Source organism: Rhinoraja longicauda, chromosome 1 (genome assembly GCF_053455715.1).
Source record: "Rhinoraja longicauda isolate Sanriku21f chromosome 1, sRhiLon1.1, whole genome shotgun sequence".
Taxonomy (NCBI): Eukaryota; Metazoa; Chordata; class Chondrichthyes; order Rajiformes; family Arhynchobatidae; genus Rhinoraja; species Rhinoraja longicauda.
The window spans coordinates 92,951,749-92,978,770 of NC_135953.1; the positions used below are offsets into that span (position 1 = coordinate 92,951,749).

The window sequence follows — 27,022 nt, forward strand, 5'->3', positions numbered from 1 at the left end:
TTTGCAACATACGAGGAATTTGTTTTGCCTCTTGTTTTGCCATTTGTTAATGGGATCGATTTGGTCATAATCCCTCATTCTATCTATACCTTCCCTGCCTTCTCTGTTAATAAAATGTAGTTGTTTTCTTTGTCCTCTCCAAGTCTAAGATACAGTCCCAGGCTGGAAATATTACAGAAAGAATAGTTCAGCACAGGAATAAGCCCTTTAACCCAAAATGTTTGCGCCAAACTAATTTTCTTGGCCTTCAAGTAATCCATATCCTTCCATTCACAGCATACACATGTGCCTATCGAAAAGGTTAAGCACCACTTTAGCATCTGCCTCCACCACCACTGTCTCGGTTTAAATAAAAAACTTGCCCCAGTTTCTCCTCACATACAACGAAGTGTGTGCAGGTTTATAGGTTAATTGGCCTCAGTAAATTGCCCTTAGTGTGTAGGGAGTGGATGAGAAAGTGGGATAACAGAATTAATGTGAATAGGTGATCGATGTTTGGCCTGGATTCAGCGGGCGAAAGGCCCCCTTTCCATGCTGTATCTCTAAACTAAACATCTCCTTTAAACTTTCCACTTCTGATCTTAAAATAATGCTCTCGATTTGACATTTCCACCCTAGGAAAAAGGTTGAAAAAGATTCCGACTGCCTACCCCAACTATACCTCATAATTTTCTATACTCTATCAGGTTGCACCCCTGCCCATCCCCAACCTCCACACTCCTGGGGTTGACCAATTCAATGGAACATTTTGTCAAACATAAAATATGAAGTAATCAATTTCATTGTAGCCATTGAAATTGCATTAAATCACCTGTTGTTATCTTTGATCTTAAGAGTATCAAAATGTTATACACTCAACGAGTTTGTAAGAATCTGTTGCTCTTGATGAATACATACTTATGTCAATCAGCTTCAGCCTCCAAGTGACTCCTTTTAAATAGATCTCAACACACTGTGCTACCACTTTCAGGGGGCTATGGGCTTGGACCCTACGATTTTGCATTATACTAATACGGTCAAGTATCTTGTCATTAACTATATACTTCCCCTTACATTTGAACTTCCAAAGTGCAGCACCTCAAACTTGCTTGGATAAACTTCATCTATCATTTCTGAATCCTGCTATGTATACCTTGACAGTCTTCTTCACCATCTGCAACTCCACCAATTTTGGTGCCATCTGCAAACTTACTAACCAACCAATCTACATTTACGTCCAGGTATCACAAATCATTTATGTATATCACAAACAACAGAGGTCTTACCACTGGCCACAGACCTCTAGCCTGTGGTTGATTGATAATTTATAATTGTCATGTAAAGCACCAATGGAGAACACTGCAGGTAGTTCATATATAAACTGGGTAAATTCCTTTAAAGAACATTAAAAAGGAAATTAAAAGGGATGAGATTTTGTTTCCACTAACTCACAACCTAAGATAATTTAAAACATTGAACTGAAAAGTCAATGAAGAGTAAGAAAATTGCACCGATGCTCAGGGACGAAATACCTACAGCATTAAGGACAAGTGAGGTTTCAGCATCTGCCATGAAATCTTTTTCCGAAGGTCAGCACAGGCTGTCTAGTTAAATGACCTCTGTGGACGTTTTTAAGGCTGCCGAGCAAAACACATCAAATATCACCAGGATACTTACAAAGCATTCTGCGGCATCATCCATTAGACCCAGCTGAAAACGATGCTCATCTTTAAAGCTCTCCGCTAAAGCACTGCGTAAATTGTCAGAGGGAAGAGCTTTCTCCCTGCTGTTTCTAAATTCTGCAAATATATCCTGTAAAAAGTAAACAAACAAATTATTTGCCACAAAAAGGCGCAAAGTGTGTAGTAGCGGGACAGGGAGCATCTCCGGAGAACATGGATAGGTGACATTTCAGGATGGAGCTCTTCTTCAGACTCAATGTGGCTGGGGAAGGGAGAGGGGAAGAAAGCAGGAAGAGAGGAGGGGCTGGATAAAGCCTGGCAGGTAGTAGGAGGTTACAGGTTGGGGGGGGGTTAGGCAGATGGTTGGATAAAGGCCAGAGGTGAAAAGGCAGAGGGTGTGAGACGTTCCAAACTGTCGGGCGGGGAGAAACAGGTGATCATCCAGGTGAGGCACAGGGAAGAGAGTTGTGTGTGCGTGTGCATTTGGGGGGGGGGGGGGGGGTGGGCCTTGGCAGACTAAGCGCGTGTTCTGGAAGTGGTTGCCGAGTTTACACCTGGTCTTGCCAAGATACAGGAGGTCACATCAGGAACACCAGATGCAGTAGATGAGGTTAGAGAAGGTACATGTCTCACCTGGAAGGACTGCTGGGATCATCATCATATCATATCATATATATACAGCCGGAAACAGGCCTTTTCGGCCCTCCAAGTCCGTGCCGCCCAGTGATCCCCGTACATTAACACTATCCTACACCCACCAGGGACAATTTTTTTTTACATTTACCCAGCCAATTAACCTACATACCTGTACGTCTTTGGAGTGTGGGAGGAAACCGAAGATCTCGGAGAAAACCCACGCAGGTCACGGGGAGAACGTACAAACTCCTTACAGTGCAGCACCCGTAGTCAGGATCGAACCTGAGTCTCCGGCGCTGCATTCGCTGTAAAGCAGCAACTCTACCGCTGCGCTACCGTGCCGCCCTTGGATTTAGGTATAGGGATCACTTGTACAGCAAAACAGTTGCCTAGTCTACATTGTTTGCCACAGCGTGCGGAGAAATAAATGCATTAACTTCAGACTCAATGATTAGATATATCAATTGCAGCTTCTTTCAAGTTTTAGGTGCAGAAACCAACTTCGACATATCATGCGGATTCATCCTGCCCCAATCTTCACACGGGTTTAAAAAAAAAAAAAATCGCACTTAATAGTTATACTTGTAATCAGAAGCCACCTCCACTCTCCTGCAAAGAACCAGCTACCTGCCAATCAATTAGTGAAATTAGGGGAAATTAATGGAAAATTACAACAACAACAAAATCAGAAGCTGGTAACCTTCCAGAAAACAATTATTTTCAAAATAGAACAACTACAATAAGGTGCCAGTATATCTCAACAGATGAGATTTATTTTTATTTTTATTTTATTTTAAAGAGTTTCAGGACCATTAAGTTCTAGAATATTTTTAAATGAAAAAACTATGCATTGTGTTGATTGATACAAAAAACAGAGAATATTTTTGTCTGTATACTTCAACCATGAAAGGAACAAGGAACAGTCAAGATAATATTTATCACAATATAATTAACAAAAGTAGTCCTGTAACCATATTGGAGTGATTTCTTTTCCGAGCAGGTTGATTTCCTTGAACTCAAACCACACAGAAGAAAAATGTCAGCACAGCTATGAACAAAGAACTTGTATTCTTTTCATTATACTTAACAGAATGTTTTGTACTCTGTACAGGAAATTTGTTCTCTTAAGAGTGGCTTTCGCAGTGGAAATGTGAAAATTATGTTAAATGCTACGGGTTATGGTCCAGTCAAAAACAGAAGCAGCTGGAGGAGGGAAATCTGAGCTAAAAGGAACAACAAGTATTGTGAAGTGTTCAAGTAGACACACAGATAAGTAGACCATAAGAATCAAGACGTAAAAATTAAGAATGTGACAAAGTTCATCTTTTCTCTCAAAAGTCTTACCATAAAATTTCTAGTATTATTTATTAATGAGTAATAAAAGTAATTTTTTAGAAAATGTCTAGTGTGGGCATGAAATTAGCCAGCTAAAAGGAGTAGGCACAAATAGATATTTCTTGGTGGGCAATATAATAATAATCCTTTATTCATCCCACAACAAGGAAATTTGCAGGGTTACAGCAGCACAGTGGATAGCAAAAATAGATAAGCATTCATTATAATTAAAATAAAGAAAGATAATTATCTTTATTTACTGGTCTATTGGGAGCAGTGCTGGTTGTGCAGTCTGACAGCAGCAGGAAGGAAAGACCTTCGATATCTCTCCTTCACACACTTGGGGTGAACAAGTCAGTCACTGAAGGAGCTGCTCAGTGCAGTGAGTGTCCTGCATGGGGTGGGAGTCGTTGTCCAGCAGTGATGATAGCTTTGCCATCATCCTCCTCTCTCCCACTACATAGATGTAGCATGCCATAGGGTTTTGGTTTAAGGCTCTGAAGTTATGCATGGTTACTAAGTTTATTGATGACATAAAAATAGATAGGTAAATATTAGAGAGATCGTAGTATCACAATACAGGATTCGTCAAAAGTTACCATAAAGGTAAGGAAAGCAATTAGAAACATTGACAGAATATTGCTGTTTATTGCCAGGTGATTCAATTTAAATATAGGGAATTTATGCTTCAACTACAACAATATTGTGCATGTATCGTGTCTTATTTGAGAACGTTAGTGGCCCTCATAGAAGGGCCATTAAATTGATACTGGAATGGGAAGATTGTCTTACAAGACACTGGACAGGTTTAACTCACTATTCACTCAAGTTTAGAACAGTGACAAGTGATTTGATTGAAACATACAAAATTCCTCAAGGTCTTGAGAGGATTAACATAATTAATTTGAAAAAATAATCCATAAAACTACTTTTCCTTTTCTTCTCTGAGAGGGTTGCTTATCTTTGAAACACTCTTCCTCAAAGATGTCTCGAGAGTTCTCGAGTGTAGAAAGAATGCAGAGTTAAGATTGTAATTAGATTTAGCGGTAATCTTATTGAATGATGAAGCAGGCTTGAGGGACCCTGTAGCCGACTCCTACTTCCAAATCATTTGTTGAAGTATACACATATAGTCAAGGTAAGCCAAAATTAGCTGCAGATAAAACATGATTAAAAATTGTTAATTTTAATTGTGATAATTTTGGAATGTTGGCACGAGTGGGCATAAGGTGTTGAATCAGCCTCATTTAATCAGATTATAAGTTCTCCACTACTCCCCACCCAAAATTCCATTGCGTACAAAAACGTATTGAAGGTTGGATACAATTTTTTTTCTAAATTATACCTTAAAGATTTGGGCATTGCTGGCAAGTCCATTCTTTGTCCAACCATTATTGCCCTTAAACTGAGTGCGTTATTTGGTTATTTCAGGGTCAATCACATTAGTGAATCTGGAATCCTACATAGATCAGACTAGGTTAGAATGTAGAGTTCCTCCACAAAGGACAGTGGTGACATACAACTCAGTTACCACTGGGTCATCATTACATTAATTTTTCTTTAATCTCAAATTATTTATCGAATTTTATATCCCGTGGATATATGGATAATCCCATGAATTATGGAATTTTATATCTATGGGGATGAGAATGTGTGGAGAGGGGGAATTTCAAGCCTTTTCACTGGAAGACCACCCTAATAATTTAACCACCAAACCCCAAAACAATTTAATAGTGGAGTGTCCACAGGAGTCTAAGACGGAAAGCATGAGTCCCATTCCTCAAAAAGAATTTCTCCTCCTCTCAATACAAAATGTTGAACACCTCAACTTGAAAGTATGACTCCCAGCATCGACCACATCAAACCAGCCAAGAACAATAAGCAATTCAATATGCTGACAGTACCTTTAGAGCGCAAAATATGCACGCATTTCCAAAACACACGTGTCCAGGCATTTGTCTCAAACTTCGTCTGAATATATCCAAGTGCCATAGAATCTGTGGGAGGGAGAGACTTCAGTTGTAAGCACGAGCAAGAGAAAAAAATATTTTCAAAAAAGCTTTTTTGCATCTGTACTCCTGCAATGTTTAAGGATTGCATTCTCATTAACACCAAAATACATGATAGCTCAAATATTCTTACAACACATTTTCTATTCCCCACATCTTCTTGTATGTTAGCTGGAAAACTGGGCAGGGCAATGGCAGATCAAATGTAATCCCAATGAGTGCCAGTTGAAGCCATTTGAGCAGTCTAATAGGGGTAGGACATGTATTATGAATAGTGGCCCAAGGGGTAATGAGGAACAAAGTCCTTGGTGTATAAATCCAAAGATCCCTGACCTAGTATTCAGGTCAGGGAGGTGAAGGTAACTTATGGGGTGCTTACTTTCAATTGCTGCAAAAATGAACATAAAAGAGCAAGTAGGTTTTGGTACAACTTCAAAAACATTGGACAGGCTAGAGTTGTAAATATTGTGTGTGTTTCCGGTCACCACACGACATAAAATACATAATTGCGCTGAAGATACTACAAAGACAATTCACCAGGATGTTGTCCGAGATGAAACATTTTGGGCATTGCTGGCAAGTGTGCATTCATTGTCCAACCACAAATGCCTTTGCAGAGTTATTTATTTGTTATTTCAGGTCAATCACATTGGTGAAGCTGGAGTCTAACATAGATCAGACCAGGCCCTTGGGTGGGGGGGATCTGTGGAATGTACATGATTATGTGATGAATAGTTACCTAGTCCATCCCATCCCCATCGCAGAGTTGTCTAAGCCCAAAGTATGGCAGGGGTTCAGAGGCAATTTTTGCTCATCCAAAGAGTGATTGCAATATGGAACACACTGCCAGAGGTGGGGGATGCATGTTCTCACAACTTTTAAAAAGCATCTGGACGAGTGCTTGAATCATTAGAATAGTCTACAAATCACGTGCTGGTAAATGGGATTAGTATACATACATACTGTATAGTTGGCATGGATTTAAAGGACCCATTTCCATGCCACATGATACAATGTTCACAAAGGAGTTAGCAATAAATCAATTCTGCCCCAAAACTGCGGCTTACGCAAAGTCATGCCTATAAATATCAGCTTTATGCTTTCCCAACAGCAATTACCACAACTTTTTCCTTTATAAAAGACAGCATGGGAATTCTAAGACTATAAAGCCAAAATGTTTAAACGCGTCGGACAGACTCTTCAAATAAATGTGTTGAAGATTCAAGACAAAAAAAATTACAATTTGTAATTTGAAAATGTAGCTATTGAAAAAGTGTTTTTTTTCTCTAACAGATTCAATCCTTATTCTGTGCGTGTTAAATTCTACTAAGCAGAACAGCAATAGCTGCTTGGTTGGTCTCAGTTTAGCTTTGAGGGCATACCAAAAGATTATTGAAAATAATTGCAAATCTAAATTCTTGTGATAAATTATAAATTTTGGTTCTCTTATAGGCAAACCATGCTATCCAGTCACTGTTCTTATCAAAAGGATATTTATTTGTAAAAAAGGCTCATAGGATCCTTGAAATTATATTCCTTCAAGAACAATTGTTTTCAAGCAAGAAGAAAATAGCATTGCCTGGAGGAGGTGAGGCCAGTAGGAAGAAGTAATTTAAATGGATATGTCACAAGTTCTCACGTCAACAGAAATGGCTTAACTGCCAGATACCAAAGTTAACTACTGAGTTAATGGACATTACCAAATGTCAAGTCATAACCAAAAAATTGTTTAAGAAAAATCCACAGCTAAATGACATAATATGTTGAATACGACAATCTGAAAATAGATTTGGCTTGATTCTGTTTAAAAAAAGTAACAAAGCACTTTTTTGTCAATCCCAAAAAAACCACAAACAATATATTGAAGTATTCAGCCGGTCAAGTAACAGTGGTGAGAGTGAGAGAGAAGGGAAAAATAAATCTCTGCCTTGGGTCAAGAACCATTCATCAGATTTAGAAAATTGAGAAAACAAACTTATTTTTAAGAGACAGAGGGGGAGGGATAGCAGTAAAACAGGGAATGTTTGTGATAGGATACAGACAAAAGTTGTTGAGTGAGTTTAAAAACTGTCAGTTAAAAGCCGAAACAAAACAAAGAAGCAATCACACTTCCGGTGAGAGGAAAAAAGGACGGTTACTAAATTTGTTGAATTCAATATTTAACTCCAGAGGGCTGGAAGATAAGGTGCTGTTTTCTGAGCTGTTTGGGCAGATTATAACAGAGCTTTATTTGTCATTCGGTACCGAAGTACCGAACGAAACTACATAGCAGTCATAGAAAAAAAGAACACAAGACACATAACCCCAACACAAACGTCCATCACAGTGACTCCAAACACCCCCTCACTGTGATGGAGGCAACAAAACGTCCACTCTCTTCCCCACGCCCACGGACAGACAGCTCGTCCCCGACCGACCCGCACAGTCCCCGCAAGGGGATGGAAGTCCCCGCGGCCGAATCGCACCGGGCGCTGAAACGTCTCGCGGCCGAGCCGGGCGATGAAAGGCCCAGCGACCAAGCCTTGCGCAGCTAAGTCCCGTGGCCGAGCCGCACCGGGCGATGTTAAGTCCCGCGGCCGAGCCGCACCAGCGATGAAAAGTCCCGCGGCCGAGCTGCACCGGACGATGTAAAGTCCCGCGGCCGAGCCGCACCGGACGATGTTAAGTCCCGCGGCCGAGCTGCACCGGGCACTGTTAAGTCCAGCGGCCAAGCCGCACCAGCGATGTAAAGTCCCGCGGCCGAGCCGCACCGGGCGATGAAAAGTCCCGCGGCCGAGCCGCACCGGGCACTGTTAAGTCCAGCGGCCAAGCCGCACCGGGCACTGTTAAGTCCAGCGGCCAAGCCGCACCGGGCGATGTAAAGTCCAGCGGCCGAGCCGCACCGGGCGATGTTAGGCCCCGCAGCACCCGTGAGGAAGAGAAAAGTTTCCCCCACCCCCCCCCCCCACCCACACCACCACCCCCCACACATACACAACCAAAAAAAAATACAAAAACCATCCCAACACCGACGCACAACAAAAAAAAAGGAAAAAGACGAACAGACTGCTAGCGAGCCGCAGCCGTTAGGCGCCGCCACTTCCGCTTCAAGAGTTTCAAGAAGGCTCAAGATAGGGGTCAGAGTGGGAATGGAATGAAGAACTGACGTGATAAGTGCTGGAACCTCAAGATGAACAAAGTGGTACTGCAAATCATTTAGCTTCTGCCCTCATCTAACCACAGCATGCATTTCTGTTCTACAGTAGACACCCATTTTAACAGACCTCTTTATAATACATTTTGGTTGTAGCGACGGACTTTCCAATGCAACTCACAGCTCACACCACCTCCCTTCCACTTGCAGCCTCAGCATCCAACACTACCGCCAGCTTGCAAGGTGCACCAGCAGGCCTTTCACCCACTGCATGGTCCGATTGACATGGCTGATGTTGCAGCTCACGTTGTAGCCCCTGGCCATCAGCGCTATCTACAGGCCATTGACAGGACACGCCCAATCACTGTGAGCCTCCCTCACCAGCTGCCGCTTCTTCCTTTGCTTTATCCACTCTGCCGCTCTCCCACGACCTCCTCCTCCTACCATTGCTCTGTCCACTGCACCTACCCTGCCCCCCCCCCCACCTTCTCTTCCCCAGGAATCACCGACATTCTCGACCTTGGAAGATGTCGGCAAATGCTGGGGAGCAGGAGGCGGCGGTGCAGCGGACAAAGTAATGGATGAGAGGGTAGGAAGCCCCACGGTGACCAAGCATGTCCTGTCGGCCCGAGGAAAGCGATGTAGTCAGGGGCTGCAATGTGAGCCGCAACAACAGCTACTTCAACCAGTGAAGAATAGTTCACTGATTTTGACCTGTGGCATTTGCGACTAATTTTAAGGTGATAAACACAAAATGCTGGAGTAACTCAGCACTGAATAAGTCTAAAGGGTCCCGAGATCACCAATGTTCTCCAGAGATGCTGCCTGACCCATTGAGTTACTCCTGCACTTTGTTGGTGAGGCCACATTTAGAGTATTGTGTTCAGCTCTGGGCACCATGTTGTAGGAAAGATGTTGGAAAGGGCACAGAGAAGATTTATGAGGATGTTGCCTGGACTAGAGGGTCTGAGCTATAGGGAGAGGTTGAATCGGCTGGGACTATTCTATGGAGCTCAGGAAGATGAGGGGTGATCTTATAGAGGTGTACTAAAACATGAAAGGAATAGTTTAGGTAGGTGCACAGTCTCTCACCCAGAGTTGGTGAATCGAGGATCAGGGGACATAGGTTTAAGGTGAAGGGGAAAAGATTTGATAGGACTCTGAGGGGCAATTTTTTCACACAAAGAGTGGTGGATGTATGGAACAAATTGTTAGAGGAGGTAATTGAGGCAGGGACTATCCCAACGTTTAAGAAACAGTTAGACAGGTACATGAATAGGACAGGTTTGAAGGGATATGGGCCAAATGCAGGCAGATTGGACTAGTGCAGGTGGGGCATGTTGACTGGTGTGGGCAAGTTGGGTCGAAGGGCCTGTTTTCACACTATATCACTCTACGATAACGACTCTAAAGACAGAGTCTATCAGGATTGAATCAATCTCTGGGTCTGTGAGGCAGCAGCTTAACTACCTAAGGCACTGTGCTACCCCCAGCATATTATGAATCCTGAGAAACCCACACTTTGTAGACTAATTTCTTCAAAATGAAAACAATAAAAAATTTAAGTTTATTTAAAATCACATGAAATGAAAACCTAAACAAAAGTTTAATTTCCCATTGTTTACTGTGCCACTTTTTTAAAAAAAAGCATTTTATGACATTAAAAATATTTATTCAGGGATTTTGCACCCAAATATAAAACAGTAAACAATCTGAGTCATTTCAAGGGAATGAAAAACAAAGTATTAATGTTAAATTTTTGCCAAAATTTGTTTACATCCAACAGCCCAGCTGTAACGCTGGAGCAAAGATTGAACAGATTGGTGATCTTTTGCTCAGACTGATAAAAAAATTTAAGATTACGAAGATGTGCCCAAGCACATAAGAACGGAGATACAATTAAACTTTTTGAAAGGATTGTTGAAACACGATGTGCTCTTTTGCTGAACTGCAGAGCAATGAGGCAGTTAGAGCTGTTGCCTCCTAGCTCTTGCAATCCATCCAGATTGCATCCAGAACAACTACCATGTTCTCAATGTCAGTAAAACCAAGGAACTGATTGTGGACTTTGGAAGAGGAAGGCCAAGGATCCACAAACCTGTCTTCACTGGTGGGATGGTGGTGGAGTAAAAAACTTTGAACGCTGGGCGTGCATATATCTGAAAATCTGTCCTGGACCTAGCACATTGAAGCAATCATAAAGGCGGCCCATCAACAAGCCTCTACTTCCTTAGAATATTGAGGAGATTCGGTATGTTGACAAATTGTCTCTTGAACTTCTACAGGTGTATAGTAGAGAGCATATAGATAGGTTGCATTACGGCATGGTTCAGCAACTCAAACCCCCAGGAATAGAGGATTGCAAAATGTGGTGAACAGTGCCCAGTCCATCACGGGAACTGATCTCCCCACCATTGAAGGGATCTACAGGAGTCACTGCCTCACAAAGGCAGTCAGCATCAGAAACCCACTCCACCCAGTCTATGCTCTCATTTTAATCCTGCCATCGGGAAGAGGGTATAGGAACATGAAAACTGGAACGTCCAGGTACAGGCGCAGCTTCTTCCCAACAACCATCAGGCTATTGAATACTACATCCTCCAAATATGCTGTGAACTACTCTGCCTGGGCGGCATTGTCTTGCCGGGGGGGCTGGAATAAGCTGCCTGGAGTGGTGATGGAGAGAGATACTATAGTGACATTTCAGAGGCATTTGTAAAGGCGCATGGATATGTAGGGATATGGATCACATACAGGCAGAGGACATTATTTAATTTGGCATAATATTCGGCCCTGTTCTTGTGCGGTACTATTCTATGTACATTTACAATGTGCATGCCGTTGTGAAACAAATGCAAGTCATTTGCTGGAGGAACTCAGCAGGCCAAGCAGCATGTGAAGGAAGAAAGTTTTGGTTGGGAGTCTTCAAGTTACCACTTTCCAGAACACTTCAATTCAGTCTGTAAGAGCAACCCCAGGCATCAAATTGTCTTCAGCCTTTTGTATCTCCATCCCACTCTGACCTAATTGTCTGTGGCCTCCTACAATGTTCCAACAAAGCTCATTCAAGGACCACCTTCCACCTGGACACATTAGGGCCTCCAAGGCAAGATTAATTTCGAACAATTTTTGAGACAGACAAGAAATGCAAATTATCTGAAATTGTGTGCTGGCTGTAAGGTTATCTATAATTGAAACATAGAACAGTACAGCACAAGAACAGACCTTTCATCCCATGGCTGTGCTGGTGCCAAGTTAAACTAATCTCCTCAGCTGGCACATGACCCATATCCCCCCCCCCATTCCTGCATATCCATATGCCCATTAAAAGACTCTTTAAACTCCACTATCCTATCTGCTTCCAACACCATCCCTGGCAGCTCGTTGCAGGCACCCACCACTCTCTATGTAAAAATCGACTTAAGGTTATGCCCTCGTCTTTAACATTTCCACCATAGGAAAATGTTCTGCCTGTCTACCCGACCTATGCCTCAATTTAACTTCTATCAGGGCTTTTCTCAACTTCAACGCTCCAGAGAAAACAATCCAATTTTGTTCATCCTCTCCTTACAACAAATACCTTGTAATTAAGATAGTATTCCGGTAAACAATGTCTGTATCCTCTCCAAACACAACCACACCCCTTCTTTACCATTCTCTGTTGCCACAGTCTAGGAGCTATGGATTTGGATATCCACATCCCTCTATACACGAGTGGCTATGCGTCATTCCATTAACTGTATATTTTCCCCTTAATTTGGACATCCCAAGGTGCAACACCTCACATTTAGTTTAGAGATACAGCGCGGAAACAGGTCCTTTGGCCCACAGAGTCGGTGCCGACCAGCACTCCCCATACACTAACACTATCCAACACACTAGGCACAATTTACAATTCTTACCAGTCAATTAACTTACAAACCTGTACATCCTTGGAGTGTAGGAGAAAACCAGAGCACCCATGTGGTCACAGGATGTACAAATTCCATGCAGAGCGCACCCGTAGTTAGGATCGAACACAGGTCTCTGGCGCTGAGAGTCAGCAACTTGGATTTGTTCGGATTAAACACATCTGCCATTTCTCTGCCCATATCTGTAATTGATCTATATCCCAGTGTATTCTTTTACAGCCTTCCTCACTGTCTGCAACATGATCAATTTTGGTGTCATCTGTAAGCTAACCATCCTATCTATATTTACGTCAAAGCCGTTTATATATGGCCTCACAGTAGAGCAGCTGGTAGAGCTGTTGGCTCAACGCACAGGAGATCTGGGTTCGATCCTGACCTTGGATGCTGTCTCTGTGCACTTTAGATGTTCTCACTGTGACTGCATGGGTTTCCTCCAGGTGCGACTATTTCTTCCCCCATCCCAAAGACGTGCAAGGTTGTGGGTTAATTAGCTGCTGTAAATTGCCCCAAGTGTGTAGCAGGTGGTTGCAAATGTCAGATAACATAGAATTTGTTGAGAACAAGTGAACGATGGCAGTCATGGACTTGGTAGGCCAAGGGGTCCATTTCAACGTTGTATCATGCTCATAAGTGATAGGAGCAGAATTAGGCCATTCGGCCCATCAAGGCCACTCCACCATTCATTTCATGGTTGCTCTATCTTTCTTAACTTTATTCACATGCCTTCTCCCCATAATCCTCAATACCTGTATCAATCAAGAATCTATCTCTGCCTTAAAAATATCCATCAACTTGGCCTCCACGACCTGCTGTGACAATAAATCCCACAGATTCAACACCTCTCTGACTAAAGAAATTCTTCCTCATCTCCTTCCTAAAGGAACATCCTTTAATTCTGAGGCTACGACCTCTGGTCCTAGACTCTCCCACTAATGGAAATATCTTCTCCACATCAACTCTATCCAGGCCTTTCACAATTTGGTAAGTTTCAATGAGTTTCCCCCTCAACCTTCTAAACTTCAGTGAATGGAGGCCCAGTGCTGTCAAATGGTCATTCCTCGGATCATTCTCATAAACCTCCTGGACACTCTCCAGCACCAGCACATTTATCTCCAAATACATACGTTTATAATCACAAACTAAGGTCCAGGACAAATCGCTTCAGAGCACCATTGTTCACAGATCTCCAGCCAGAAGAAGACAGGATAGTAGTGGAATCATTTCTGAATCCGAACATTTGCGGACATCTTTAATCTCTCCTTACTCCGTTCTGAGGTACCCACCCGCTCATGCATCTTAAACTTCTGGATCAACCTACTATTGATTATCAAATGCTTTACTTTGTCAAATGCCTTACTAAAATCAATGTAGACAACATCCATTACCCTATCCTCATCAATCACCTTCATCGCCTCCTCAAAAAAGTTAGGAAGGCATGACTTGCTGCGGACAAAGCTGTGCTGCCCTGTCCCAATTATCCCATTCGCTTCTCAATGTGAGTAAAATGAACTCAGATTTTTCTCTACCTAAACACACATGTTGAAGCAGGAAGATCTGGTATAGAGTGTTGTGAATTGATAGTCTACGGACCATGACTGATTTCATCAGCAAGTGCATGGAAGACTGTGTGCTAACAAAGTCAATCCGAGTGTTCCCCAACTGGAAACCATGGATGAACCGTGAGGTACATTCACAGGTTAAGGCCAGGTCTGCTGCATACAAGTCAAACGATCCTGAGCGGCACAAGAAAGCCTGCTATGATCTCCGCAAAGCCATCAAGGATGCCAAGAGATATTGCAGGGCGAACTTGAGTCTCAGTATATTCACTCGGACACACGGAGAATGTGGCAAGAATTAATAAGATACCTGGCTGCAAAGCAAGATCAGGCAACATCATTGGTGATATTGTGACCCTATCCGATGAACTGGATGCTTTCTCAGCTCGCTTTGAGCAAAAGGCCAACAAGGCAGTGATACCTGGCCCTTCAGATTCCAGGGTGCCTCTCCCCAAGGTAACTGTAGTAGAGGTTAGATCGGCCTTCCCGAGGGCAAACCCACGAAAAGCAAATGGCCCAGACGGAGTTCCTGGCTGTGTCCTCAATAGCTACGCGGACCACCAAGCGGGAACATTTGAGGACATCTTTAATCTCTCACCACTCCCTGCTGAGGTACCCTCCCGCTTCAAGAAGACCACCATCGTCCCAGTGCCAAAAAAAAGCAAGACCTGGCTGAAGAAGGGTCTCGACCCGAAACATCACCCATTCCTTCTCTCCAGAGATGCTGCCTGTCCTGCTGAGTTACTCCAGATTTTTGTGTCTATCTTCGGTTTAAACCGGCATCTGCAGTTCCTTCTTACACAAAACCTCCTGCTAAATGACTACTGTCCAGTGGCCTTGACATCCACCATCATGAAATGTTTTGAGGGGCTAGTTATGGAATGCATTAAATCTAGCCTTGACCCACTGCAGTTCACCTACAACACCAGGTCCACGGACGATGCCATTGCCGTAGCCCTACACTCATCCCTACAAAACCTGGATGAGAGACACCTACGCCAGACTCCTATTCATATACAGAGCTCTGTCTTTAATACCATTCCATCCAAGCTTATCACCAAATTGGCGGGTCTTGGTGTCAGCACTCATCTCTGCAACTGGATCCTCGACTTCCTGACCAAGAGACCCCAATTAGTGAAGATAGGGGACAAATCATCCTCTACGATAATCCTCAAGCTGTGTTCTCAGCCCCCTTCTTTACTCCTTGTACACTCATGGCTGTGCAGTCATATACAAATCTAATTCAATTTGTTGATGATGAGACAACTATCTTTCTCTCAATGTCAGCAATACAAAGGAGATAGTGATCAACTTCAGGAAGTGAAGTGATACATATATTCCAGTTTGCATTGACGGCATAGAGATGGTTGAAAACTTAAAATTCCTAGGAGTCAATATCACCAACAACTTCTCCTGGACCCACCCATATTGAAGCAAAGACCAAGAAAGCACACTGATGCCTCTACTTCCTTAGAAGGCTTAGGAAGTTGGACATGTCCCCTCCAATCTCTCACCACCTCTTCAGATGCATCATAGAAAGCATTTTATCAGGATGCATCACAGCTTGGTTTGGCAACAGCTCCATCCAAGACAACAAGAAATAGCAGTGAATTGTGGACCCAGGCCAGACCATCACACAAACCAACCTCCCTTATATTGATTCCATTTATATCTCATGCTGCCTCGGCAAAGCCAGCAGCATAATCAAGGATGAGTCGCACCCTAGCTGCTCACTCTTCTCCCCTCTCCCATGAGGCAAAAACTATAGAAGTGTGAAAACGCACACCTTCAGATCCAGGAACAGTTTCTTCCCAACTGAATCATCCTATCACAACCAGAGAGCAGTGGTGTACTATCTACCTCTCTGGTGACCCTCGGATTGTCCTTGATCCAACTTTGTTGGCTTTACCTTGCACTAAACGTTATTCCCTTATCATGTATCTATACACTGTAGACGGCTCGATTGTAATCATGTATTGTCTTTCTACTGACTGGACAACACGCAACAAAAGCTTTTGACTGTACCTCAGTAGACAGGGCAATAAACTAAACTGAACATTTCCAGCAGACTCCTTTTGATTTCAACAGCAATTCCGAACATCAATTCATAGCCTGAACATATCCGCACTAATTAACCCAACAGCCCAATAAAAGCTGGGATTGCCTGGAAACCCTTGGTCCCACCCTACCTTTTGTCCTAGACAGCTCACCTGCTCATCAACTTAAAACTAACTTGTTTTCTCAAGATGTCGTCAATCAGAAATATTAACGGTTTCTCTTCACAAAGAAAATGTATGACGTGAGAGCTTTTCAGCACTTTAAATTTAAATTTTAGATTTTATACACCTGCAAATGGTTAATTTTCAATTTAAATTCAGTTATTTGAGTTACGTTATTAAAAATTAATCATGAACTCATGTATATAAACATAGCACAAAAAGTAAGGAAATTTGTGTTTGGTAGATTATTTCTTTGTTGTAACAATGCTTCTTGGCAATAAATCTTATACCGTTGGAAAGCCTGTTTATTTCCCTTTTAAATGGTGCCACATTTGTAAGGAACATGTATTTGTGGGATGAGCAGCAGAGCTGAGTATATGGGTTGCGCCCATGAAAAATCTGCCAAATCTTCTCTGCCAATGCCAAACAGCTTATTCTGCCATTGACTCTTGTTCGGTGTTGTTTGGTGGATTGGATGATTGAAGTCTGAAGAAACAAGACATATTGGTAATTTAACAATTTATTCATTTAATAAACAGGAGCCACAGTAGCATGTGGAAGAACCATACACAGCCATAACAGCCTGGCACCTCCTCCTCATGCTGGTCACCAGCCTGGTCACACACTGTTGTGGGATGGCATCCCATTCTTGTCAGCACCTGGGGGTACCAGAAGCTCAAAACAAGAGTCAATAGCAACAGCAGAATAAGCTGTTTGGCATTGGCAGAGAAGATTTGGCAAATTTTTCATGGGCGCAACCCATATACTCAGCTCTGCTGCTCATCCCACAAATGCATGTTCCTTACAAATGTGGCACCATTTAAAAGGGAAATAAACAGGCTTTCCAACGGTATAAGATTTATTGCCAAGAAGCATTGTTACAACAAAGAAATAATCTACCAAACACAAATTTCCTTACTTTTTGTGCTATGTTTACATGCAACATTGATTAGTATGTGTGTCATTAGTTACATAGAAAATAGGTGCAGGAGGCCATTTGGCCCTCCGAGCCAGCACTGCCATTCATTGTGATCATGGCTGATCATCCGCAATCAGTAACCTCTGCCTGCCTTCTCTCCATATCCCTTGATTCCACTAGCCCCTAGAGCTCTATCTAACTCTCTTTTAAATTCATCCAGTGAATTGGCCTCCAATTAAATTCTTGTGGCACAGAATTCCACAAATTCATAACTCTCTGGGTGAAAAAGTTTCTTCTCACCTCAGTTTTAAATAGCCTCCCCTTTATTCTTAGACTGTGTCCCCTGGTTCTGGACTCCCCCAACATTGGGAACATTTTTCATGCATCTAGCTAGTCTAGTCCTTTTATGATTTTATATGTCTCTATCAGATCCCCTCTCATCCTTCTAAACTCCAGTGAATACAAGCCTAGTCTTTCCAATCTTTCCTCGTATGACAGTCCCTCCATACCAGGGATTAACCTTGTGAACCTACGCTACACTGCCTCAATAGCAAGGACGTCTTTCCTCAAATTAGGAGACCAAAACTGCACACAAAACTCCAGATGTGGTCTCACCGAGGCCCTAAAGGGGGCTTGCATGCAAGGTTGTACGGTCAAAGGGCTCAAGCTGTCTGGAGGACATGGCAGCTTCCAGCAGCCACAAGAAACGGATGCAACAAGTACATTCTCACCTTGAAATAAACGCCAAAATGGGTCATTTTTGTGCTGAAAACAACGAGGAAGAAGCTGAAGGATCCGGCGGAGAAAGAGGAATCAGGAGAAGGGCTATAAAGACCCTGGACGCAAGAAGCAGCTGGGAAAACGTCTGGCCAGCCGGCTGGAGAAGAGGAAACGCGGCCGAGAAGGGAAGCAGGAGAGTAAAGCCGAGAAGTAGAGGGCGCCGACCAGCCAGCGGGAAGAACTCGAACCAAGGGACCTGGAGGGTCTGCAGGGGCAGAAGCAGCGAGCGCAGGAGGAAGACGACCCGCCAGGGCCTGAGGGCGAAGGGCTCAGGAAGGAAGGACTCGACGGCCTTGGAGGAGGAGGCGGTGGAAGAGGAGTGGGGTGTCGAGCCCGAAGAGGAGGAGGAAGACGACCGGGAAGAAGCCAACTGGCAGCAGAGGCCGAGCAGCTGCGAGAGCTGGGATGGGCGCTGGGAGCCGAGGCGAAGGACCAGGCCACGACTCTGCTCGGTGGCCCCAGCCACGAGGTGATGAGCGACGGTCAAGTGGAATCGGAGCCCGGCTGACAGAGGGGGCGAGCGGGAAGAAGGGCCAGCAGGAGCGGTGAGAAACCGAGGATCCACAGGAAGTGAGGCGCGGAGCAGGGGCGCCGAGCCTGGAGGAGAAGGAGTGCAGGAACGTGGAGAGGTATCGGGACACTCGGAGCGCCAGGAGGGAGCCGGAGCCGCGCTGATGGTGCGGGTGACGCCGTGCTGCAGCTGCACTGTGACTGCCTGCAGTACACGGCGTGCCCCCCAGTAGGCGTTGCATGGCAACAGTACGGGTCAGGAGTCGTGACCTCGCCTGCTGTGCAATCCCCCTATACAACTGCAGAAGGACCTCTTTGCTCCTGTACTCAAATCCTCTCATTATGAAGGCCAACATGCCATTAGCTTTCTTCGCTGCCTGCTGTACCTGCACGCTCACTTTCAGTGACTGGTGTAAAAGGACACCAAGGTCTCGTTGCACTTCCCCTTTCCCTAATCTGACACCATTGAAATAATAATCTGCCTCCTTATTTTTGTTGCCAAAGTGGATAACTTCACATTTATCTACATTATACTGCATCTGCCCACTCACTCAACCTGTCCAAGTCACCCTGCAACCACCTAACATCCTCTTTGCAGTTCACACTGCCACCCAGCATTGTGTGTTCCGCAAATTTAATAGTGTTACTTCTAATTCCATCATCCAAATCATTAATATATATTGTAAATAGTCGCGGCCCCAGCACCGAGCCTTGCGGCACTCCACTCCCCACTGCCTGCCATTCTGTAAAGGACCCGTTTAATCCTACTCTTTGCTTCCTGTCTGCCAACCAATTCTCTATCCATGTCAATACCTTACCCCCAATACCATGTGCTCTAATTTTGCTCACCAGCCTCCCGTGTGATACCTTATCAAAGGCTTTCTGAAAGTCTAGATACACTACATCCACTGGCTCTCCTTCATCCATTTTACTTGTCACATCCTCAAAAAATTCCAGAAGATTAGTCAAACATGATTTCCCTTTCATAAATCCATGCTGACTTGGACTTATCCTTTTACTGCTATCCAAATGCCCTGTTATTACCTCTTTAGTAATTGACTCCAGCATCTTCCCCACCACCGATGTCAGGTTAACTGGTCTATAATTCCCTGTTTTCTCTCTCTCTCTCTCTCTCTCTCTCTCTCTCTCTCTCTCTCTCTCTCTCTCTCTCTCTCTCTCTCTCTCGCTCCTTTCTTGAAAAATGGGATAACATTAGCTAAACTCCAATCCACAGGAACTCATCCTGAATCTATTGAACATTGGAAAATGATCACCAATGCATCCACAATTTCATGAGCCACCTCCTTGAGTACCCTGGGATTCAGACCATCAGGCCCTGGGGATTTATCAGCCTTCAATCTACCCAAAACTATTTCTCGCCTAATGCAAGTTTCTTTCAGTTCCTCTGACTCCCTTGATCCTCCATCCACTAGTACATCTGGGAGATTGTTTGTGCCTTCCTTAGTGAAGACAGTTCCGAAGTACCTGTTCAACTCTTCTGCCATTTCTTCGTACCCATAATAATTTCACCCGTTTCTGCCTCCAAGGGACCCACATTTGTCTTTACTATTTTTCTTTCTCTTAACATACCTAAAGAAGCTTTTATATTCGTGGCCAGCTTCGCTTTGTACCTCATCTTTTCAGCCCTATTGCGCTTTTTGCTATCTTCTGTTGTCCTTTGAAAGTTGCCCAATCCTCTGGCTTCCCGCTACTCTTTGCTCTTATACATATTTTCTTTTAGTTTTATTCCATCTCTAACTTCCCTTGTCAGCCATGGTTATCTCTTACTCCTCTTAGAATCTTTCTTCCTCTTTGGAATGAAATGATCCTGCATCTTCTGGATTGTGCCCAGAAATTCCTGCCAATGCTGTTCCACCGTCATTCCTGCTAGGATCCTTTTCCATTCGACCTTGGCCAGCTCCTCTCTCATGCCTTCATAGTCCCCTTTGTTCAACTGCAACACTGACATTCCTGGTTTAACCTTCTCCCCCTCAAATTGCAGATTAAAACAAATCATATTATGGTCACTACCTCCAAGCGGTTCCTTTACCTTGAGTTCCCTTATTAAATCTGGTTCATTGGACAATACTAAATCCAGAATTGCCTTCTCTCTGGTAGGCTCCGGTACAAGCTGCTCTGAGAATCCATCAGAGGCACTCTGCAAACTCTCTTTCTTGGGGTCCAGGACCAACCTGATTTTCCCAGTCTACCTGCATATTGAAATCCCCCATAACCTTTGTTACATGTCAATTGTAACTCCTGCTGCAACTTATACCCTATAGCCAGGCTACTGTTTGGGGGTCTGTAGATAACTCCCATTAGTGTCTCACCTTTATAATTCCTCAACTCTATCCACAGTGACTCTGCATCGTCGGTCCCAAAGTCACCCCTTGCAAGGGACTGAATTCTATTCCTCACCAACAGAGCTACCCCACCTCTATGGGGAGAAGGAAGGAGACTGGGGTTAGGAGGGAGAGATGGATCAATTTCCCTCCTGGGATAAATAAAGTTTTATCGTATCATACATCATATCGTATCAGCCATGATTGAATGGTGGAGTAGACTTGATGGGCCGATTAATCTAATTGTACTCCTATCACTAATAATCTTATAAGCATCTGAAACTGAAATTACACAAGAGTTAACAAGCTTGTGAGGTTACTTGCATGCCCTTGCCCTTGAATAAATTTATTGAACATGGGAATTCTCAATCTTTTGAGTTAAGTTTAGATTATTACTGTCACTTGACAGCAAAACACTTTTGTTGTATGCTATCGAGTCAGCGAAAAAACTATACATAATTACAATCAAGCCGTTCACAGTGTACAGATATGTGATTGAGGGTGTAACATTTAGTGCACGATAATATCCAGTAAAGTCCGATTAAAGATAGTTTAAAGATCTTCAGTTAGAGGGTGGTGAATCTGTGGAATTCATTGCCACAGAAGGCTGTGGAGGCCAAATCAATGGATATTTTTAAGGCAGAGATAGAGAGATTCTTGATTTGTACGGGTGTCAGGGGTTATGGGGAGAAGGCAGGAGAATGGAGTTAAGTGGGAAAGATAGAACAGCTGTGATTGAATGGCAGAGTAGACTTGATGGGCTGAACGGCCTAATTCTGCTCCTATCACTTATTAATTTCCAATGGGGTAGTTGGGAGGTCAGGACCCAGTTGGTGAGAGGACGGTCCAGTTGCCATAATAGCTGGAATGCACCTGGCCCTGAATCTGGAAACTGCTGTACCTCTTGCCTGGTGGGAGAGGGAAGAAGAGGTTGAGACTAGTCCTTGATTATGCTTGTGGCCATTGTCGAGGTTTTCATTTCTGCATATACAAGCATTGCCAATAGATACATTCAGCATCCACAAGACAGATCAACTTCCTCCCACTGCATCCTGACAAGAGGCTCACATGAGCCATCACGTTGCAAAAGCAGATCTCAAGAAATTCACTACTGCCTGCACTAAATTGTGGAACATATGTGAAAGCCAAAATTTCAGACTGGGTATAAAAGCTTGTGGCATCCTGGCAGCAGTAATCACTATCCAATATGCTTGAGACCTGGACTACCTATGGCAAACTCAGTGTTGGACAAATACTAACACTTCTCAGCAAAAGCCTCTAAATTCACTGGAAGGATAAGCAAATCAATGTCAGTGTCTTGTCTCAGGTCACCATTACCATCCAGTTATACACTGCATACAATATCAATATTGTCCAATATCACTCTATTAAACCAAGCACTGTGTTCATACTTCCTGGAAAAAGTTATATGGCAGGCAGAAGAAAAATATAATGATCTACTCAAAGCCTCCTTGAAGAAATGCAACATCCACATTAAGTCTTAGGAACATCAGGCCTTCGAATGTTAGAACTGTATTTAGGATGGCTTTGAGAAGCACAAAACTATGCATCAGGGGCACACAAAGTGTGTTCTGTGTGGTGAACAACCACCCAATCCTTGAATTTGTGCTTGTCCTGACAGCAGAAGTGTTTGCAGTTTTCATATTGGCCAGCTCCTATTATTATCAGCCAATTGGACAGATCTCTTGTAAGTTAGATAGACACAAAAAGGTGGAGTAACTCAGCGGGGCAGGCAGCATCTCTGTAGAATAAGTAACTTTTCGGGTCAAGACCCTTCTTCAGACTGAGAGTCAGGGTAGAGGGAACAGAGAGATATGAAAAAGGTGCACAGCTATAAAAAGGTACACTTGTAAGTTAAGGGTGTAAACCCAATATCCTAACCTACCTCATAGCACCCCTTGTACGTTTTTTTAAATCTACACTTCCTCTGTAGCTGTAACACTATTCTGCACCTTTATTTTCCACTTTGCATTACCTGTTGTACTTGTGTACGGTTTAATTGCATTTGTGTAGGGTTTGACAGGATAGCTAAGTTTTTCATTGTATCTCAGTACATGTGACAAAAATAAACCAATCCTAATCTGTAATTTAAAAAAATTACGCAATAAGTTTAAAGCAAGAGAAAATCAGAACCCTTGAATAAAATCTGTCACTGTCTTGAGTACAGGCAATGCCATTTATTTCATTACGTGTTATTTTAAAATTTAAAGTGTCTAAGATTCTTGATGCAATTATAATTTTACACGCTGCACCGTCGTTAGGTCTGTCGCGTTTATCTCCCCCCACACACACCACACCCACCACCAAACATGTAAAGACTATCCATACAAGTAATCTTTGAACCGAAGCTTAATTAATTTCGCAAACAGCTTGAAAGAAAGTTTGAATCGAATCAAAGCAATCCGGCGACAACTCAAAATCCGATCAGCAATAACAAAAATCCTCGCCAAAAATGATACATTAATCCGCATCGTCGATTCTTACTAGGACTTTACACATTGTTTCAAAGAGGTAAACAAACACTCCAACATGTCATCAGTGTCACCGCATTCTTTGTGTCGGGAGCCGAGGTAAATAAAATCAGGAGTTTTCGATGCAGGGTTGATACGTGTTAAAATCCCCTTGGAGAACTTCACAGGTGAATCTGCGAGGCGCGTCAAGTGGATTTACCAAAGTAAGTCGGGGTCGATGGGTGCAGCCGCGAAATGTGTGACATCCCTCACGTCCTCCCCTACCTTACCTGTACCGCACTGTTGAGGAAGCAGCTGTTCTCGCCCGGCCCGTTCAGCAAGCCTTTGGTGGGCGCGATGGACAGCATACTGCCCGGCTGGTAGCCGCTCCGCAGGTTGCCCCCGGGCTTCAGGAAGAGCTTCACCCAGGCCATGGTCCCGGGGCCCGGCCCGGCTCGCGCCTGCTGCCTGCCTGGCTGCTGGTGCTGCTGTCACCGGCGGCCGTTGGCGGTTGGCGGCCGGACCGACGCGCCCAGGTGTCTCGAGCAGCGGCGGCGGCCACAGGTGGAGACGATCCACGGCGGGCGCCGTCACTCCCACTCGCCTTATCCTCCGCAATCCTTCATGTCTTTTCGTGCCCCAACCGGGCGGCGGCTGTTGTTGCTAATGATGGTGATTTACCGCTCCGAGTGTGTGTGAGAGAGTGATGAGATGCCGAGCTCGGTTAGCAGAGCGAGTTGCAGAAGGTTCGCCGAGCTGCCAGCGCCGAGGCCCCGCAGGTAACTCTCACTCTTGACTCTGGTTCAAAGCCGCGCTGCCGCGACCAACCGACACGCCTCGAGAACAGCAACACAGGTTCCACGGGCTGTCTGCGTCACAATAACACAACACCACCTGACTCGCGCTTACGTCCGGTCACGTGGTGCCTGCCCCGCACCGCACGGGGTTGCAAGGGTGAGGGTGTTGCCGCCGGCCCCGCCCCCTTCGGTGGCTCCTGCTTCAGGTTTCAGCATCTCGTCCTTGCTCTGTTTTTCCTTCACTTGCGAGCTCAGCAAGCAGCAGAAGCAGTCGGGATCAACAGCACTTCTTAGCTCTGGCGTGTTCTCTTTCTCCACTCTGATGTGTTCGGAGGGGTTAAAAATTAATAGTGTCAACTGTACTAAAGCTGGGACCTAATGTTGCTAAAATAATAACGAAGGAGGAGGTAAACTTCAGCGAATGCAATTTAGACAAACGCCAATGGGTGGAAGGGTCAAGAATTTGGAAATATCTTGTGATCAGACCAGTCACTCCTTTTTCCTGCGAAATAATTTGTTTGGATTGTTATCTTGGGTAATTTGTACTTGCTTACAAGCTGAAAGATGTTTACGTGGTCATGAATTTTACTGATGTAAACAAATCCAATACTGTTTGGTCTTGTAGAAGTGCAGTCTTGACAAAATGTGACTTTCATATAAACCTGAACACATTTAATTGGAAACTTTAATAACTTTAATAACTACTGCATTAATAAAAGCCAAGACCCAACCTACCTTTGCTTTCTCTAGAATAGAGGAGAGCATGCTGTGAGCAGTGAGGAAAATACATAAAATTTGACGAAGTACGAGTGAAGCACTGCTTTCCCCAGGAGTTTTGGATCCTCCCTGGATCGGGAAAGGAAAGAAGTAAAAGGGGAGTTGCATCTGTTCCAATTCTCGCGCTTCTATTCTAATCTACTCTTTTACTATACCCCACCCAGAGCAACAAAATGGTTCCCCCGACTCAACTTCCACTGCGCCAACCATCATGCCCAACAAACTATTGAATTGAATTGAATACTTTATTGTCACGTGTGACAAGTCACCATGACATTCTTTGCTTGCATGCCCAAGGTATTCAAATAGGTGCCCATAAAGGGCGCTTACAAAGTTACAAATTCCTCCTCGTGCTAGTTCCCCCTTTGTTCTTACCCCCCTCCCACGCCCTTACGGTGCCCCCCACGCTGGGCCCTCCATTGTCCCTTGATCTATCCCCCCCCATGCCGATCCTCCCGTGCCAGGTCCCCATTGCTCTTTCTCTTCCCTTATGGCGGTCCCCCCACTCCGGATCCTCCTTTGTTACTTCCCTCAGCAGCGGCGTCCCTGCTTGCAAGTGTCCGTCCTCGTCTGTCGGTCATTGCCATCATTGGCCGCCACACTGACCTCTCCATTAACGCTGCTGGGTCCTCTCCGGACACCTCTGTAGCGCCGAACCAGGCCCCAGACGCAGGCTCCCTTGATCCAGGCACCGATGGCTGCAGGCTTCGTCGACTCGCGAGGTTCTGGCCTGCGAGGCCTGGGCTCCGGCCCGCAAGGCTCTACCTCCGACTTGCGAGGCATCGGCCTCTGCTTCTCAGCGGCACCTCCGGAAGGCGTTTGCCGCAGCGTCACCTCCAGAAGGCATCCACAGTTTTGTCACCCAAATCTGCTCCCATCAACAGGTGGATTATTCCATGCCTGCCCAATCTGCATTCCAAAGGCACCATTACCCCTCTGACTCCCTGGTTCATTCGTATATATCTACCAAGACGCACTCCCCTTCTCATTCTGCCTTCTGCAACCAAAAAATTGAACTTGTATCCTGTGGAGAGGAGTCATGATTACGGAAAAAGATGACGTTTCGGAAGATAGACACAAGATGCTGGAGTAACTCAGCGGGACAGGCAGCATCTCTGGAGAGAAGGAATGGGTGACGTTTTGGGTCGAGACCCTTTGTCAGACTCATCAGAGAGAGGAGGAGAACTTCTTCAAAGTCGACATACCCTGAGGAGATTTCGCAGTGGAACGGACAATGTGTGTAGGAAAGAACTGCAGATGCTGGTTTAAATCGAAGATATTTGTAGGAAAAGAACTGCAGATGCTGTTTTAAATCGAAGGTATTGTAGGAAACAACTGCAGATGCTGGTTTAAATCGAAGGTTTAAATCGAACATTTTGGAAGTACTGGTGTGGAAGATGCCATCATGATGGAGCTGGAAAAATAAATGTTTTTTTGTGTGTATGAATCAATGCAAATATTGTCGTTAGCAACTCGATTGATATTAATGCTGGTAGTAAAAGCAAAGCAGGAAAAGATTGCCAAAATCTGGATCGGAGAGGAACATTTCTTCCACCTGTTCAAATCTGGGAGCCAAAACTCAATTCTGTCTGTAAATCTGCAATTTTTGATTCATTGTTTTGTGTTCATTTGTTGCATGTGTTTTGAGCCTCCATATCTGACTGTCTTGTTCACCACCTGCAGATCCTGTATGATGCTATTTAGTATTGGCGTTAGTTTATTATTGTCATGTGTACTGAGCACAATCAAGCCATACAAGTGTTTAGTTCTACCAGATGTGGAAAGCTAATTAAACTAGTTCTCTGCACCCAGGAGATATGTGGGGGGAATATTGTGGTCTCAGGTGGTGTACTACTGAGGCAAAAAGATCAGAGTTTTGGTTTCTGACAAAGCAGTGATTTTCTAAAATTTACAAGTTTAAAATGCCTGTCATATTCAGCGACTGATAAAAGGAGTTATTGCTGTT

At 44.2% G+C, this 27,022-nt stretch overlaps 1 protein-coding gene across 1 annotated transcript in view; it reads right to left on the minus strand.

The window, feature by feature from the left end:
* Nucleotides 1-24,331, minus strand: part of LOC144600016 (ubiquitin carboxyl-terminal hydrolase 53-like) — a 75,238-nt gene extending 50,907 nt beyond the window's left edge. Inside the window, exons 1-3 of the mRNA XM_078411340.1 lie at nt 23,773-24,331; nt 5,537-5,629; nt 1,657-1,791 (exon numbers count right to left, since the gene is read on the minus strand). Coding sequence (XP_078267466.1) covers nt 1,657-1,791; nt 5,537-5,629; nt 23,773-23,916 — 372 coding nt within the window. The 5' untranslated portion in view covers nt 23,917-24,331. The remainder of the gene's footprint in view (nt 1-1,656; nt 1,792-5,536; nt 5,630-23,772) is intronic.
* Nucleotides 24,332-27,022: the final 2,691 nt, after the last annotated feature.